At 37.6% G+C, this 17,396-nt stretch overlaps 1 protein-coding gene across 2 annotated transcripts in view; it reads right to left on the reverse strand.

Annotated features, from left to right (window-relative positions):
* Positions 1-17,396, reverse strand: part of ZDHHC20 (zinc finger DHHC-type palmitoyltransferase 20) — a 111,037-nt gene that overhangs the window by 41,974 nt on the left and 51,667 nt on the right. For both annotated transcript variants that reach the window (XM_036747531.1, XM_036747530.1), the window contains exon 3: positions 16,448-16,551. In XM_036747531.1, coding sequence (XP_036603426.1) covers positions 16,448-16,551 — 104 coding nt within the window. The remainder of the gene's footprint in view (positions 1-16,447; positions 16,552-17,396) is intronic.

A 17,396-nucleotide genomic window follows, 5' to 3' on the forward strand; every position in this document is an offset into this window, starting at 1 on the left:
GTTTCTCCACTTGTTTAAGTATCTGCTTCTGTATTTTCCAGCTGTTTCATTTATTGTTTTAATATTTATTAATTAATGGAACTTCTGATTGTATGAATTTAATTTTCTTCTATACTGTTATATAATTTCCCCAATAACGTTTATTAAGCAATGACTAATTTCCTCACTATTCAATTTCACCAATTGTATTATATTCATTTTTCATATAGGATTAAAGATTGGAGGTGAAAGAGGCCTCAAAGGTCACTTAGTTGTGTTAGGGCCTATTTTAGTCTTGGGTTATTACCTATCGGTCTATCTCAGGGCTGTCCAAAATGCAGCCCGCAGTGAGGATTTATGCGGCCCCCCTACAAGCTTAGAAATTTACATAAATGCTTTAGTAAACGAAGCTGAGCTACCGCAGAGCTCTTACTAAAATGGCAAATCAAAATATATTGTCTCTTGTTTCAATAAAAACCTAAGATTGGATAGCCCTGGTCTCTCATTGGTATAAGATACCTCAATGTATCAAGTATTGAACAAAAGACCATGAGTGAATGTTAACCTATACATCATTCCTGTAGCATGTTTTAGAGTCTGGAGGCTAGTTCAAGAGATGTTAAGAGCCAAATCAATAATTTAGAACATGAAAAAGCTGTGAGTGACACTTCTGTTCTTTCTATGAGCCCATAATCACAGAGGCAGGGGGATGGGAATCTCTAAGAACAGGCCTAAAGTCACCTATGGATTGAGCCAGAGTCTCTTCCCACTTTCCTATCTAAGAGTCCTTTGACTCCTCAACCAATTACAATGTTAAAAAATCCCGAGTGAAGGTCTGGAAGCAGAGATTAACAGATAACATGCTTTGCTTTCTCATCGCTTACCACTGTGGAACCCCACAAAAGCAAAGAAACATTACAAATCACAGATGGGACTCTTCCTGTACAAAAGAGGAAATCTGGGAAGTCTTCTGGGGAGGTGCTACATCACCCCAAAATCTGTACAGACATGCCACAGCATTCCTCATGTTGGAGGCCTCGGTTGTAGACAATCTCCTTTAATAATTCTTATTGGAACACAGAAAGCTTGTGTGTGGATCGTCACCTTTTCCCTTTCCTATGGTACATACTGAATAGCACATATCTGGAGAGGACTTTACCACCAAATGTAGACTTTGAAATGGAAAGGAGAAACTAATGAAACACTCCCATTTTCAAAATTCTAGAAATTCACAGAGAGCCTCTAGAATGTTGTAGTGGGTGGCCCTAACTAGCTAAGGAAACTAAGGCTAAGTATCTTGCTCAAGTACCACATAGGAAGTAAATGGCAAAACCAAGACTAGGGCATTTGGATCTCTTCCAGAATTCTCTATTCTGTCACAGCACTACACAATCACATTCTCTCTCTCTCTCTGTGTCTCTCTCTCTCCTTTCTTTCCTTCATCCCTCCTTCCCTGTCTCTCTTTCTCCACAGAGAACGAGCCTCAGAATTAGGAAGACATGGGTTTTTGAGACACTCTCAGTGCCTCAAGTATAACTCAGACTCTAAATTTATAGAATAATGAGCTGCCTTAATGGAGGAAGTTTCCATAGGGATAAGTTAAAATACACAGAGAAACACATATATAGATATTTTATCACAGGAATAAGAAGCTTTTAGAAATGTTGCTTTTGATTATATATATAAAGCCTAGAAGGGGAAGTTCTGTCACCTTTCTAGCCCCACAGACTTTTCCTCTGCTTCCTCCATACATTGTTTTTTTTTTTTTAGAATCTTGACTGCTCTTTCCCTATATATATTTCAATGTTACTTTATCTGGTTCTATATGTTTTCCTATTAGTATTTCCAGCAATACTGTATTATATCTAATAAATTAACTTGGAAGGGGGTATTGTCATCTTTACCGTATGTAGTCTAATCAAGAATAAGGCATAGCTCTCATTTGTTCAATAATTACTTTTGCCATTAATGTTTTGTAACTCTATTTATGTAGGTCTCATATAGGTCTACATTCCTTCAATCAAGTCTAACTCTGATGCCTATGGAAGGTGACCCTGGATTCTCAAAGATTATGCTAGTAGAGTACAAACTCAGGAAGAGCCTAACTTAGAGGCTCTTTGAGCTAGGTACTTATACTATCTTCTTAGGACTGGTCCAGCTAAGTTCAGAGAGAGGCTGCTCTCCAGAAGGATGGATCACAAGGAAGAAAAAATTTTTTTGTCTACTAAGACATGGAAGGGCCACAATATTAGATGGGGAAGTACCCACACACTAGTGAGAGATCAACTTCAAAAGGATTGTGAGGTTTTCTACATTATATTATTACCAAAATATTCTATTTTTTGTCACTTGAAAAATATTTTTTCACTTTATCTTTCAGTTGTTTATACTAGTATGCGGAAATACAATTTTTGTATATTTATCTTTAACCTGAAAACTTAGTGAATTCAATACTTGTACTAGTATTTCCCTACCTCAAAAGTCCTCTTCTGATACCTCAAAGTAATAAAAGTGACCTTGAATCATAAAGCCTATGTCAGTAGAGCAGAGGCTGTCAGGTTCTACTACAATGAAAAGACTTTAAGTTCAAGCCTGGTGAGCATAGAGTGCTGTCTCTGGCTTCCAGCCTTTTTCAGGCCATATGTTGGGAAAGCTTGGCAAATAGCAGCACTAAGTAGGATGAAGAATGCCACCAGCATCCATATGGTCAACTACTGCGGGATCCATCTTGCCATCTGTCCTAAGATGAACTTTTAAGCCTGAAGTTTTTCTCCGTCTCAGGCTTTCAATACTTTGATAACATCTTGATGTTAACCTGGCCCAGATTTTGGTTTACACTTGCTCACCTTACCTTACCTCCAGATTTGAACTCCAATCAGGGACAGGCAGAACCACTTGCCATGCTAGGTAGCCCCCAGCAGGAGACTCCAAAGTCCATGGTGCCAAGAAGAACATTTGTCCTCAGATTTCTGCTAATCTGACAATGCTGTAAAACATTTTTGCATCTCTGAAGGCAGGACAATCAAACTCTGGCCTCACACAGACAGCATCTGGAAAACCCTAAGCACTTTCACACAGTTCATAGTGGAGAACTCACACCGGATCCCTAGCTCGTTGTAAACTGTTAAAGACCTGTTATCTTGGGATGGCCCATGGAGAAGGCCAACTTGGCCTTGTGGTATCCCAATTAGGACAGCAGGCACTACTGCCTTGCTAAAAAGAGCCCCATATTTTATCTTTCAGTGACAATATCTTTTAAAATAAATTGACAATTTTTTCTCTCACCCTAGTAACCAATATTTAAGAGAAAAAAATCAGTTCATCAAAAGTAACCGACACCATCAACCACATCTGATAGTATGTGCAATATTTCACAACTATACTCCCCAACCTTTGCACTGAAACGTATCCTCAGTGTGTAGTATTGTGGTGCTTAATTCATTCATAATAACTTTATAAAGATTTAGCCTTCATAGATTTTTGATATTCTCTTTACAGTAGATAAATCTACTCTGCCAGGCATAAAAGATGGAAGATAAAGAACATCAGCTCCTCCTGAAACCTATTGTTGTGCATCTTTTGTACTTGAAAAGGACTGATGACATCACAATGTTGGGGTCAAGGTATAGTGTGTTCAACTGTGGCTGATCAGTCCAATCTGAGCCTTCTGAGCTACCACAGGTTGAGCACAAATAGTCTATTTGAACATTTGGGGTGGAGATGTCTCTAGATTTGCACATTTCACAAAACCTTTGTACTGCTTTGCTCATAATGCATAATACTGCCTTGTGGGAATGCCTCATAGGGTGATCCTATGCCAGCATCTCTCATTTGAGTCTCACAATTGATACTAAGGTTCTTCAGAGAGACCTCGCGAGTGTCCTTTTACCACTTCTTCTGACCTCTGTGTGAGCACTTGCCTTGTGTGAGTTCCCTGTAAAACAGACTTTTAGGTAAATGTATGTTTGGCATTCAGGATATGTGTCTAACCCATCAGAATTGTGCTCTCTGTAGTAGAATTTGAATGCCTGGCAGTTTAGCTCAGGAGGGGACATCAGTATCTGGTGCCTTATCTTGCCAGGTGATCTTCAGAATCTCCCTAAGACAATTCAAGTGGAAGCAGTTCAGTTTTTCAGCATGGCCCTGGTATACTGTCCAGGTTTCACAACGGCTTTGTAAACCATCTAATACTTCTTTTCTCTCAAACTCCTTTGGAGACTCCCAAACACTGAGCTAGCTCTGGCAATGCATGATATGTCAACCTCATTATCAATGTGTACATCCCTGGAAAGTATACTGTCAAGGTAAATGAGATTATTCACAACATTCAAAACTTCTCCATTTGCGGGTGGTGCTGGGTGGTGGAGAACCCCTGTTTCTTGGTGTTAACTGTTAGGCCAAAATTAGCATAAGCAGCAGAGAACTGATTCATACTTTGTTGTATCTTAGCTTCAGAGGCTGCACTGGGTGCAAAATCATCTGCAAACAAAAAAATCATGCACCAACTCTCCCTCCACTTTAGTCTTGGCTTGTAGACTTTTCAAATTAAATAATTTACCATCAGCATGGTAGGTAACCTTGATGCCATTTTTGCCCTCTTAAAGGTATCTAATAACATTGCTGAAAATACCATGCTAAAAAGCATGGGAGCAAGCACATAGCCCTGCTTCACTCCACTGATGACTGGGAAAGCTTGAGAGCATTGTCCATTATGCAGAATCCAGGCAAGCATGCCATCATGACACTGGTATAGACAATACTGATGAACTTCTCCAAGCAACCAAATTTTTGATGCAATTTTCCACAAGCCCTTGAGTGACAGTATCAAAGTTCTCGGTCAGATAGATGAATGTTGTATACAGAGCTTTGTTTTGCTTTTGGCATTTCTCCTGGAGTTTTAGAGTAGCAAATACCATGTTGGCCATTCCTCAGCCCTTTCTGAAGCCACACTGGCTTTCAGGTAGATACCATCTTCCAGATGGTATCTACCTTCCAGCCCATTAAGGACTCTGACAAGAATCTTGTTTAAATTAGGATGTGACAAGATTTCTTCAACTGGTAGATCAATTTTTGAAGGCCTGGTCATAGCCATCTAGGGTAATTTAGTTCATGTGTATATGGCTATAAATGTATCTCTGTCTCCATAACATCTCTTGAATGTGCTGTTCTTTCCATTACACTACACTACAACTCCTCTGGTTCAGGCTTTTGTCATCTCTTACAAAAGCTTCCTAATTAGTTTCCCTGCCTCAAAGCTCTCCCTATTCCAATTTATCCTCTGTACAGCTGCCAGAGTGATTTCCCTAAAGCACAAGTCGGACCACATCACACCATCCCTGTACTAAATAAACTGCAATGGCTCCCTATTTCCTCTAGGACCAAACATAAATTTTCAGTTTGGCATTTGAAGGTCTTCACAACCTGGCCCCATCCTGACTTTCACTCCTTGTTAAATATTATTCTCCCTCACCCACTCTGGCTATTTTGGCTTTCTTGCCGTTCTTCACATACAACACTTTCTGCACATCATTAGAGCCAAAGCTGCATTTCTATCAGCTGTCTCCATACCTGAAATGTTCTTCATCTTCACCTCCACTTCGTGGAATCCTTGGTTTTCTTTCAGACTCAGTTCCAAAGCCTCTTTTCTGCACTAAGTCATCCCTTGGCTTACAAAGGGTAACACGAGATTATCTTTCATCAGCTTTGTATATACCAATATATGTGCATGTATGTTGTCTCTTATGGAATAGAAGCTCCTCAAGGACAAGGAACATTTCATTTCTGCCTTTTTATCCTCAGTGTTTAGTATGGTGGTGCTTAATAAATTCTTGTTCACTGACTTGGAAATACACACATACTGAGTGTTGCCTTTGGTCATCTTCAAACTAGTGAAGGCCCGCCCATTCATTGGGAGCAGGCCATACAACATCAGAGAGTCTTGTATTATTGAAGGGATCTGTATCCAAACCAGACCTGACATCCATGAATGGAAGTCACCTCATATCCTGATACAAGAGCCCACCTATTTCTGACCCCTGAGATCCCATTGGCAGGTCCTGAGGTACTTAATACAGGTCCTGTAGCCAGGGTGGATTCAAGAGACTTGAGAAAAGTGTTGCAAGAATTAAAAGGGTTTTCTTTATAACATCACCATTTATAATGTATTATCATCCATATTTCACAGGTAAGGAAACAAACTCACAGACAATAGATGACTTATCTCATCAACATATGGGTACAGTTTGTATTCAAGAAGTGAGAGAAACCAAAGACCCGTAGACTACTCAAAAACTCCATTCTCGTACATCAGGAATAGTTGCTTTCTTCGAGAAAATCAGAAGATAATGGACATGGTAAGCACCAAATGACATCACCACAAAAAAAGAGAGAAAGAAACCGAATAATGGAAAGGAAATGAGTAGTTACAGATGTCATTTCAGAATCAGCTGTCTGTAGAGTACCAACTGATTAGACCACAGGCCAAACTAGACCCCAAAAAGTCCTATCAAACTCTACCATCTCAGTACTCAATATATTCATTATGGGAAGAACTGGCAATGAGAAATACCTAGAAACAATGAAACACAAATAAGAGAAGTCAGTACTGAAGGCTACACAATTTTGACTGATTTTCAAATTATCTAAAAAAAAGAAAAAGGGAAAATCCAAAAGAATCAAAAAGACTGGAGATGATACTTTTATACTCAAAATGTTACCAAAACAACATCAGTAACAACCAAACTACATGTTTAGTTTCACATCTTTAAAAATCTTTATAATAATGGTTTATATACACAGAGAAGCCACCTTTGGTGAACATTTATACATCAGATCATCTGTAGTATTATATCTTTGATAGAAGGAGCAGAGAAATAAGGTTCTTAGATTTATTGTTTGCTGATTTTAAAATATTTACTTGGAAGGAAAAAATTCAATCTTAAATGCTCTTCTCAAGTAAGGTAAGATGTGACTACAGCATACTGTTGAACGATCCATTAAGAACTGTGGGAGACATTCTCATCTACAGTGTTTAAAAGTGTCATTAAGGATGTTCTATACGGTCTAGGGTTCGCATAGTTTGTCAAATGCTCCTATTTGCAGACAACACTGTACCAATTAATACTAGAAAGGGGAAGAGTTCATGACCAAAGAAAAGACAGAAAGGATCACTGAAGATAAAATGGACAACTTTTCTTACACAAAATTTAAAAGGTTTTCAGCAAACAAAACCAATGCAACTAAGATCAAAGGAAAAAGTTAACTGGGAAAATTCTCTACAAAAAATTTCTCTGATAAAGTTTTTTGTATTACACATATATAAAGGAACAGATTCAAATTTAGACTAATAAGGGTCAAACCCCAACTGATAAATGGTAAAAGCATATGAACAGGCAATTTTCAAAGGAAGAAATCCAAGTTCTAAACAATCAGGTAAAAAGCAACCTCCGAAACCTATTTTTTGTCCTCACATGACTTCCAATCTCCCTACTCTTTAAGTCTTTTCCAGGCCGTCAGCCCTGCCCTGGTTTACTTCTCCTCTCTTCCCTATCATGACCCTTTGGTGAACCAGTTCAATTCTATATTGTCCTCTTCTTGCAAGTCCTTTGCCTTTTTATCCTATTAAAGATCTTGCTCTGCCAAGCCACAAGCCTGGATTACTCCCACCATTAGCTGCCTTTGCTCCTATATACAATGACACTAGAGAAAAATCACCAAATTGTGCTGATGAGATCCATAACAAACATGTTTTGTAATTTCATCTAGGCCCTCATGACTGCTAGGCAATCTTTCTATACCTCCCTAATTAACTCATTATCCCACTCACTATGGAAATTAAAGCAATTCTGAATTCCACCACACACCCATCAAATCAGCAAAGATAGCCACAAAGGAAAACAATTATTGGACGGACTTTAGAAAACAGGGCCACTAATGGATCTGTGAATAAGTCCAGACATTCTGGAAAGCAATTTAGAACTATGCCCCAAAAGTTACTAAACTGTGCATACCCTCTGACTCAACAAAACCTCCCCTAAGCCTACTATACCCCAAGAAAAATCAAAGACAGAGGAAAAGGACCCATATGTACAAAGATATTTAGAGCAGCTCTTTTTTTTGTGGGGGTACAGAACTAAAAACTAAGGGGATGCCTACCTACTGCAAAAAGGCTAAACAAATTATGATGTAGGTACGTTCCAAAAAACATGACAAATGCAAGTGTCAGAGAAGCCTATAAATTCTTTCATGAACTGATTCAGAGTAAAGGGAACAGAACCAAAAAACAACTGACTGAACACCACTACTATAAAGACAACTTTAAAGGACTTAAGAAATCGGATTAACTCAATGACCAACCATGATAAAATATTCTGCCCACCTCCCTGAGAGACGGGAGGGATTAAAAATTTAGAATAAGACGTATATTTTGTACAAGGACAATGTAAGAATTTGTTTTCCTTTCCTTTCTTTCTATCTTTCTTTCTCAATTTGGGGAGGTAGGTGAAAGGAAAGAGCAGTTAAGAATAGGGTTGACTGAGGGGGCGGAGCCAAGATGGCGACCAGAAAGCAGGGGCTTGCTTAAGCTCCCCCCCCAGGAGGGAACACCTATAAAAAATGACTCTGAACAAATTCTAGAGCTGCAGAACCAATGAAATAGCAAAGGGAAGCAGGGCTCCAGCCCAGGACAACCTGGATGGTTGCTAGGAAGGGTCTATTGCACAAAGCTGGGAGTGGAACAGGGCTATGCCAGGACCAACCAGACCAGGAGACAGGTGGAACAGGTGTAGCACCCTGAATCAGTGAGCTGTGGCAGTTACCCGACTTCTCAACACACAAACGCCAAAGACAACAGAGAAGGTTAGTAGGAAAAGCTGCTGGAACAGAGTGAAGTCAGCTATTGCCCCAGGGGGCGGCAGAGGTGGTGCAGCTCTGAGGCTGCTTCCAGAACTGCAGCTTCAGTTGCCTCTGGCCTAGGCCCACCTGGTGGAAGGAATAAAGTAACGGATTAGAGCAGGAGTGCAAAACCTGCTTTGCCCTGCCTGAATCTGGGCCGCAATCCTGATTGGCGGTTCTTGGGGGAGAAGGAGCACTGGTGTGGCAGAGCTTGCTGTGTAGAAGTAGCTCTGAAAACAGCACTGCAGCCCCTCAAGCTTGGGACAAAGTACTCTCTACTCTACAAGCAGTCTTACCCTGACAAAAAACTCAAGGGTCAAGTACTTGGCTGGGAGCATGGCAGTGAAAACCATCTCAGATTCAGACTCCGGAATCTTTTTGGGGGGACAAAGAAGACCAAAACATACAGCCAGAAAAAGTCAACAAAGTCAAAGAGCCTACATCAAAAACCTCCAAGAAAAACATGAACTGGTCTTAGGCCATGGAAGAGCTCAAAAAGGATTTGGAAAAGCAAGTAAGAAAAGTAGAGGAAAAATTGGGAAGAGAAATGAGAGTGATGCAAGAAAACCATGAAAAACAAGTCAATGACTTGCTGAAGGAGACTCAAAAAAATACTGAAGAAAATAACACCTTAAAAAATAGACTAACTCAAATGGTAAAAGAGCTCCAAAAAGCCAATGAGGAGAAGAATACCTTGAAAGGCAGAATTAGACAAATGGAAAAAGAGGTTCAAAAGACCAATCAAGAAAATAATGCCTGAAAAATTAGACTGGAGCAAGTGGAAGCTAGTGACTTTATGAGAAATCAATATGTTATAAAACAGAACCAAAGGAATGAAAAAATGGAAGACAATGTGAAATATCTCATTGGAAAAACCATTGACCTGGAAAACAGATCCAGGAGAGAGAATTTAAAAATTATTGGACTACCTGAAAGCCAGGATTAAAAAAAGAGCCTAGATATCATCTTTCAAGAAATTATCAAGGAGAACTGCCCTGATATTCTAGAGCCAGAGGGTAAAATAGAAATTGAAAGAATCCACAGATCGCCTCCTGAAAAAGATCCCAAAAAGAAAACTCCTAGGAATATTATCGCCAAATTCCAGAGCTCCCAGAACAAGGAGAAAATACTGCAAGAAGCCAGAAAGAAACAATTTGAGTATTGTGGAAACACAATCAGGGTAACACAAGATCTAGCAGCTTCTACATTAAGGTATCAAAGGACTTAGAATATGATACGCCAGAGGTCAATGGAGCTAGGATTAAAACCAAGAGTCACCTACCCAGCAAAATTGAGTATAATACTCCACGGTGAAATAACACAAAAATCAAGAGAAGCATGAAAAGGTAAACAAGAAAGAGAAATCATAAGGGACTTACTAAAGTTGAACTGTTTTGTTTACATTCTTACATGGAAAGATGATGTGTGTAATTCATGAGACCTCAGAATTAGAGTAGCTGAAGGGAATATATGTGTGTGTGTGTGTGTGTATACACACACATGCACACACACACTATATATATATACAGAGGGCACGGGGTGAGTTGAATATGAAGTGATGGTATCTAAAAAAATTAAATTTAATTTAATTAAGGGATGAGAGGGGAATATGTTGAGAGAGGGAGAAAGGGAGAGAGAGAATGGGGTAAATTATCTCACATAAAAGTGGTAAGAAAAAGCAGTTCTGTTGGAAGGGAAGAGGGGGCAGGTGAGGGGGAATGAGTCAATCTTGCTCTCATTGGATTTGACTTGAGGAGGGAATAACATACACACTCAATTGGGTATCTTACCCCACAGGAATAAAGGAGGAAGAAGATAAAAAAAGGGGGGATAATAAGAGGGAGGGCAGATGGGGGTGGAGGTAATCAAAAACAAACACTTTCGAAAGGGGACAGGTCAAGGGAGAAAATTCAATAAAGGGGGATAGGTTAGGAAGGAGCAAAATATAGTTAGTCTTTCACAACATGAGTATTGTGAAAGGGTTTTACATAATGATACATGTGTGGCCTATGTTGAATTGCAAGCCTTCTTAGGGAGGGTGGGTGGGGAGAGAAGAGGGGAGAGAATTTGGAACTCAAAGTTTTAAAAGCTGATGTTCAAAAAAAAAGGTGTTTTTGCATGCAACTGGGAAATAAGATATACAGGCAATGGGGCACAGAAATCTATCTTGCCCTATGATAATAAGGGAAAAGGGGATGGTGGGGGAGTGGGGTGACAGAAGAGAGGGCTGACTGGAGAATGGGGCAATCAGAATATATGCCATCTTGGAGGGGGGAGGGTAGAAATGGGGAGGAAATTTGTAATTCAAAATCTTATGGAAATCAATGCTGAAAACTAAAAATATTAAATAAAAAAAGAAAACTTAATAAAAAATACAAAAAAAAAAAGAATAGCGTTGACCAAAAAAGGATAATTGAAGCATTAAAAAAAATTGCACAGAGATATCAGAGGGAAGTCTATAAGGAATCAAGGACAAGATGGACAGCTTTAAAAGTTAGATGCTAAATTCATTACATACTTAAAAAGTCAACCGTACATTACAAAAATTTTCAGTTTCATGTACAAGTCTTTCTTACTGTTCTACTATGATGCCCATTTTATATGATGTTTGTAAAAATTGGATAAACCTACCCCACACCCCATCCCCCACAAAAGATCATTCAATCTCTCTTTTAAGACCTGTAGTAATAAGGAACACAACAATAGTAAGAGGTTTATTCCAAAGCAGACTATTTTGCTTCTGGATAACTATTAACTGTTAGGACAATTTCCCTTATATCTAAAATGCCTTTCTCCAATTTCTATCCAAAAATTGTAACTTAATGTACTACCTCTGAATAGTCTCCCTCCTACTCTCCCCCCAAACAAAAAAAATCTATAACCAAAAAAGTAGAGTAAAACAAACCAACATAATAACTATATCTGGCAGTATATGCCTCACATAGCACCTGGAATCCATCGCTTCTCTTTGAAATGAGGGAAATATTTTCCATTATCAGTTTTATGTTTTGGTTACTACACTGACTTTAGTTTTGAAATCTTTTAGTGTCTTTTCTTTACATTATTGAGGTCCTGAAATTTGTTTTTCTTGCTTCTGCTTACGTTGATCTGTTCATGCCTTCCCAAATTTCCCTAAATTCTTCATATTCATGTCTTTTTACAGAGAAATATTCCATTCCATTTATTCATATGCCATTATTTATTTAACTATTCACCAACCGATGAGTATCCACTCTGTAATTTTTTAGAACTATAAAAAGAGATACTATAAATATTTTTTCCAAAATTGGACCATTCCTTCTGTTTCTGATTTCTTTATGGTATATATCTAGCAGTAGTATCACTCATCTTTCATCCTTGTTCCTAATTCTGCCCTCTGGAGTGAAGTGCAAAAAGTATAAACCTTCTTCTATATGGCAAACCTTCAAATGCTTAAACACACATATATTGTCCCCTCTAAGTATTCTTTTCTCCAGGATAAACATTTCTAAAACCTTCAATCAATGCTTATATGACATGCTCTCCAGTCCCTTCACCATCCTGGATACCCTCCTGAAAAGCCCTGTCAACAGCCTCCTTAAAATGTAAGACTTAGAATTCAACACAACAGTCCAGGTGTAGTTTGTCCAGGACAGGATACTCCTACGTTTTTAAACTATGGCCCATTTATGGCAGACTAACACCCTGCTGGCTTTTGGGACTACTATGTTACCCTGTTGACTCACACTGAGCTACCAGTCCACTATAAACCTCAGATCTTTTTCACAGTCTAGTCATACTCCTTTTTCCCTTACCACTTGTACTCATGAAATTCAGTTGTTGGGTCCAAGTGTAGGACATATCTTTTTTTTTTTTTGGATTTTTTTTTGGCAGGCAATTGGGGTTAAGTGACTTGCCCAAGGTCACACAGCTAGTACATGTGTCAAGTGTCTGAGGCCACATTTGAACTCAGGTCCTCCTGACTCCAGGGTCAGTGCTCTACTCACTGCACCACCTAGCTGCCCCGACATATCTTTATTAAACTTAATTTTAATAGAATCAGCCTACCATTCTAGCTAGCCTATTACAACTTCTTATATTTAACAGTTTCTCCCAGTTTTGTTATCATATAAGCATGCTACCTATGCCCTCATCTAAGTCACTGTTACAACAGTATAGGTCCAAGGGAAGATCCTTGGAGTACTCTATTAGAGATCTCCTGCCAAAGTAGTAATGACTGTTCTTGGGGGCCAGTGATTCACACAGTTCTAAATCCATCTACCTGGCAACCATATTTCTCCAATTTGTCTACAAAGAGGACATGAGAAAGTCTAAGTAAAGTGTATCTGTAGCATTTCTAATCTACCAGTCTATTAACCCTACTAAAAAAGGAAATGAAGTTAGTCCGGCATTTGAATATTTTTAACGAAGCCAAGCTGGCTCTTGATAATTGCTATTATCTCTGCTAGATGTTTACAAACCATATCTTTAATAATATTTTCTAGAATTTTGCTAGTAATTGAAATCAAGCTAACTGGCCTACAGTTTACCCAATCTCCTCTTTCCTTTTTCATAAGTTAGTACATTTATTTTTTCTTGTTCTCTTTTTTATAAATTGGTATATTTACTCTTATGCCTTCTTGAAACATAATCTCCACCATCTTTCAAAGATTACTGACAATGAATGGCTGGGCATTAGATCTGCTACTACTTTCAACAGTCTGAGATGTAGTTCCTCTAAGACAAGTGATTTGAATTCACCCAGGGCAGCTAGATGTCCTCTTACTTATCCCGGGTTTCAACTCCCTATTATCAATTTTTGTTGTTTCCTTTTAAAAATCATTCTCCTTGGCAGGAGAAGAAAAAAAAAAAGAAAGAGATCTCCATCATCCATTACCACTGTCCCTTCTACCCCAGGCAGAGCCAGAGGGTCTGAATTTGCCCTTATTGGCAATGAACTATAAACTTTGGGCAAATCGCTTCATTTTTCTGTGCTTTAGTTTCCTCACTTGTAAAATAAGGGGGAAGGATTAAGATCTTTTCGTGCTCTAAATTGATGACTCTATTATCTTCCTATTTCCCCCCCAATACGGCTTTATAAAGACCTTATTTTTGTCCTTAGCATTCATCACCACTCAGTTTGTTCTGAGCTTTAAAGTTCTCAATGCTGTTTTTTTACAGGACTATGCCATACATTTTTATTCATTCTCTTACTTGCTTTTGTTTCCACCTTTTATAAGTGCTTTATAAAAAATTTAAACTGGTCAATGAGAGCCCAATGCATGCATGATTCCACCTAGACAACTCCTCTTTTTCTCTCTCAATAACATAATTTCTTTTTTGTGTTGTCAGACCATCATTCCTGAGAGATTCCCATCTATCTCTAGCCAATTTACCCTGTAGAATTCCTAGCCATGAGAACTCCATCCTTTCTTTGAATACTTTGAAATCTTTTCTCTGTAAATATAAGAAGTAGCATAAAGTTCTTTCCCTTGGACCAAGACAAACATATAGTGGGTGTAACATAGGTTGCAACATATTATCAATATTGACTTGTGTATGAGAAATAGCAATAAAATACAATGTTCAAGGAAAAGGAGCAGGTTCACTCATATGTGAAAGACAAACATGACTGAACACTCCACATGAATGCACTGGGGATCTACAAACAGCTCCAGGAAAGGTCTCCAGCTAGTGGATTCTTTGTTAGATTTTAGGAAAGATCCAGGGATGATAAGATGTGGAGGGGTTATAATCTACATAGGTGGAGACCTATTCTGATAAACTCAGAGATTAAGCATCAAAAGAAGTATCTATGTGATCTGGAGCATAACTTCAACGCTATATTTCATTATTTACTATGCTTTCATTGTTATATCATGCCTTTTGTATTTTTCTCAGTTTTTCCATTTAAATTGTTACCTAATATTAGGATTGATAATCCAGTCTTTCTTGTATTATCGCAATATAGTTCAAATTTTTAGCCCATGTTGTCTTTCTTATTTTAAGCACATTCTTCATACATACCATATTACTAGATTTTGTTTTTTCATTTGACTCTTTATATTACAGCCTGTAGTTTATTCAAAATTTAATTTTATGAAATAGAAATTCAGTCTATCTTCTATCATTCATTTTCTCCACTATATATTTGTGGGCTCAATTTTTAAAAAATCTTTGGGCACTGGAGAATAACATTTCCTAACTTAGTTTACATTCTACTATTCCTAAAATTAATATACTTGAACTGACTTAGAGTCATTTCTTCTACCCTGAATATTCTTTAGTTTAACCTAAAGTCTCTGCTAATAGAGACAAGAGATTTGCTTCAGGGGTATCTTTTTAAGCTCACCTTCAAGTTCATTCATTATAATAACCAACACATTAAATTTTACTTCTTGTGTATCTTCTTCTGATTATATAAATAATCATATTTAAATTATTTTATTTTAATTGGATAAATATTATATCATTGTATATTTTGGTACAATCCAACTGAATATGTGTATGACCTTGGCCAAATTACTTAACCTATCTGAACCCTCTCTCAGTTTTCTCATCTGTCAAATGAGGGGAGTTGGGCTACTAGATACAGCTTTTAGGATCTTTTCTGACTGTAATCTATGATTCCATGGTTCCTTAACTGAATATTTTTCTGTTTTTCATAGTTCAAGCCTAATTCATAATGATCCTGTTGTTAATATAACTACAGATTAAAGGTTGGAAGGGACATTAGAAGTCATCTAGTCTACCATCCTAAGTAGCAATGGATGGTGCACTGGGTCTAGAGTTAAGAAAATGGACATTTAAATCTGGCCTCAGACAGATTTGTGTGACCCTGGGCTGACTTAAGTCACTTAACCCTGTTTGCCTCAGTTTCCTCCTCTGCAAAATGGGGGTAATAATAGCACTTACCTTTCAGGGTTGCCATGAGGATACCCCCAAAGGAGATCATATTTGTAAGGTGCTGAGCATACAGCCTAGTACAAAGTAAGAGTTATATGAATGCTTAGTCCTTTCCCTACCTCCCTTTCCTTCCTTGTAAAATAGATGAGGAAAATGAGGCTCACAGAGATTAGTCAGAGACCTTCCTATCCTACCTCTGACACTTATTAGTTTGCATAATCACAGACAAGTAATCTCCCAGTGTCCTTAGCTATGAAATAGGGATAATAATACCCACAACACTCACTTTATAGGACTTCTAAGTGAAACTTAACTTCATTCCTTAGAGAGCAAAGAACTACTTCTCATGTTCATTCCTGTCTCTCTTAAAAAGTTACCCTAAAACTTATTTGAAATTTAGGAAAATATTCGAACTATATTGTCCATACCTAAATCAACTTTTAAACAATATTATGCTCCTATAAGAGAGGCTAAAAGACACAAACTATACACATTAGTTTCTTTAACCATATCACATGACTGTCTCAGAGTAGGCCCATAACTTATATTTACAGTTTTAGTTAATCAAGCAACTTAATGAATTCAAAGACAAACCAGGTGCATTGTACTACGCTTTATATAAATGCCATGGAAAGGAAAATAATTCCTTAGTCTGTGAAAAGTTTATAGTTTTTATCAACATTAAACTTACCTCTTTGGAGGGGCAAATGGGAGGTGTAAAAATTGTTTTCCAATAGGACCACATAAACAAGACAAACGACAGATGGAAAATCACAAGGTAGACAGCTGCCTTTCCTGGTAAATAAAAATAAATACAAATAAAGTTTCAGTGAGGTTAGGTAAAAATTGCAAAACATCCAACATACTTGGAGGCTTGGGAAGTTTTCTCTGAATGAATTAAAATGTTTAATCCAGGTCACTGTAAATATCAATAAAACTCTTTTATGTGAATTACTCTTGACTCTTGTTAGGAATTTTAACAGAGGGGAATAAACATTATATTTATATTATATATAATACTTTATATATTTTTAAATTTTTTTATTTAATATATTTAGTTTTCAGCATTGATTTTCACAAGAGCTTGAATTATAAATTTTCTCCCCATTTCTACCCTCCCCCCCACTCCAAGATGGCATATATTCTGGTTGCCCTGTTCCCCAGTCAGCCCTCCCTTCTGTCACCCCACTCCCCTCCCATTCCCTTTTCCCTTCCTTTCTTGTAGTATAATACTTTATATATAATATAAATATATTTGTATATATATATTATCTATATAGCTATATCTATATTTGTGCTTGAATTTATTCATATAACATCTAGTTTAGGAGAGGCAACTGATGATTAAGGTAGATTTTGATTTCATAAAACAATTGGCAAGGCTTTTTGGAATTAAACTTCCAAAGATGATTGATGACCCATGATTACCTTGACTCAATTTCTTTTTATCCTTATATCACAATCAAAAACATTTAAACCCAAGAGCAAAAATGGTTTAATTTATAACTCGGCAATGTAAAACATTCAACTTGTGGAATTACAAAATAAAAACAAATGAGAAGCAATTGCAATCTTGTTGAAGTATCATAAAATAATCTAGTCTTTACATAGCAGAGGGCTGATCAGAAAAAAACTTCCTA

The sequence above is a fragment of the Trichosurus vulpecula genome, chromosome 2, assembly GCF_011100635.1.
Source record: "Trichosurus vulpecula isolate mTriVul1 chromosome 2, mTriVul1.pri, whole genome shotgun sequence".
NCBI lineage: Eukaryota > Metazoa > Chordata > Mammalia > Diprotodontia > Phalangeridae > Trichosurus > Trichosurus vulpecula.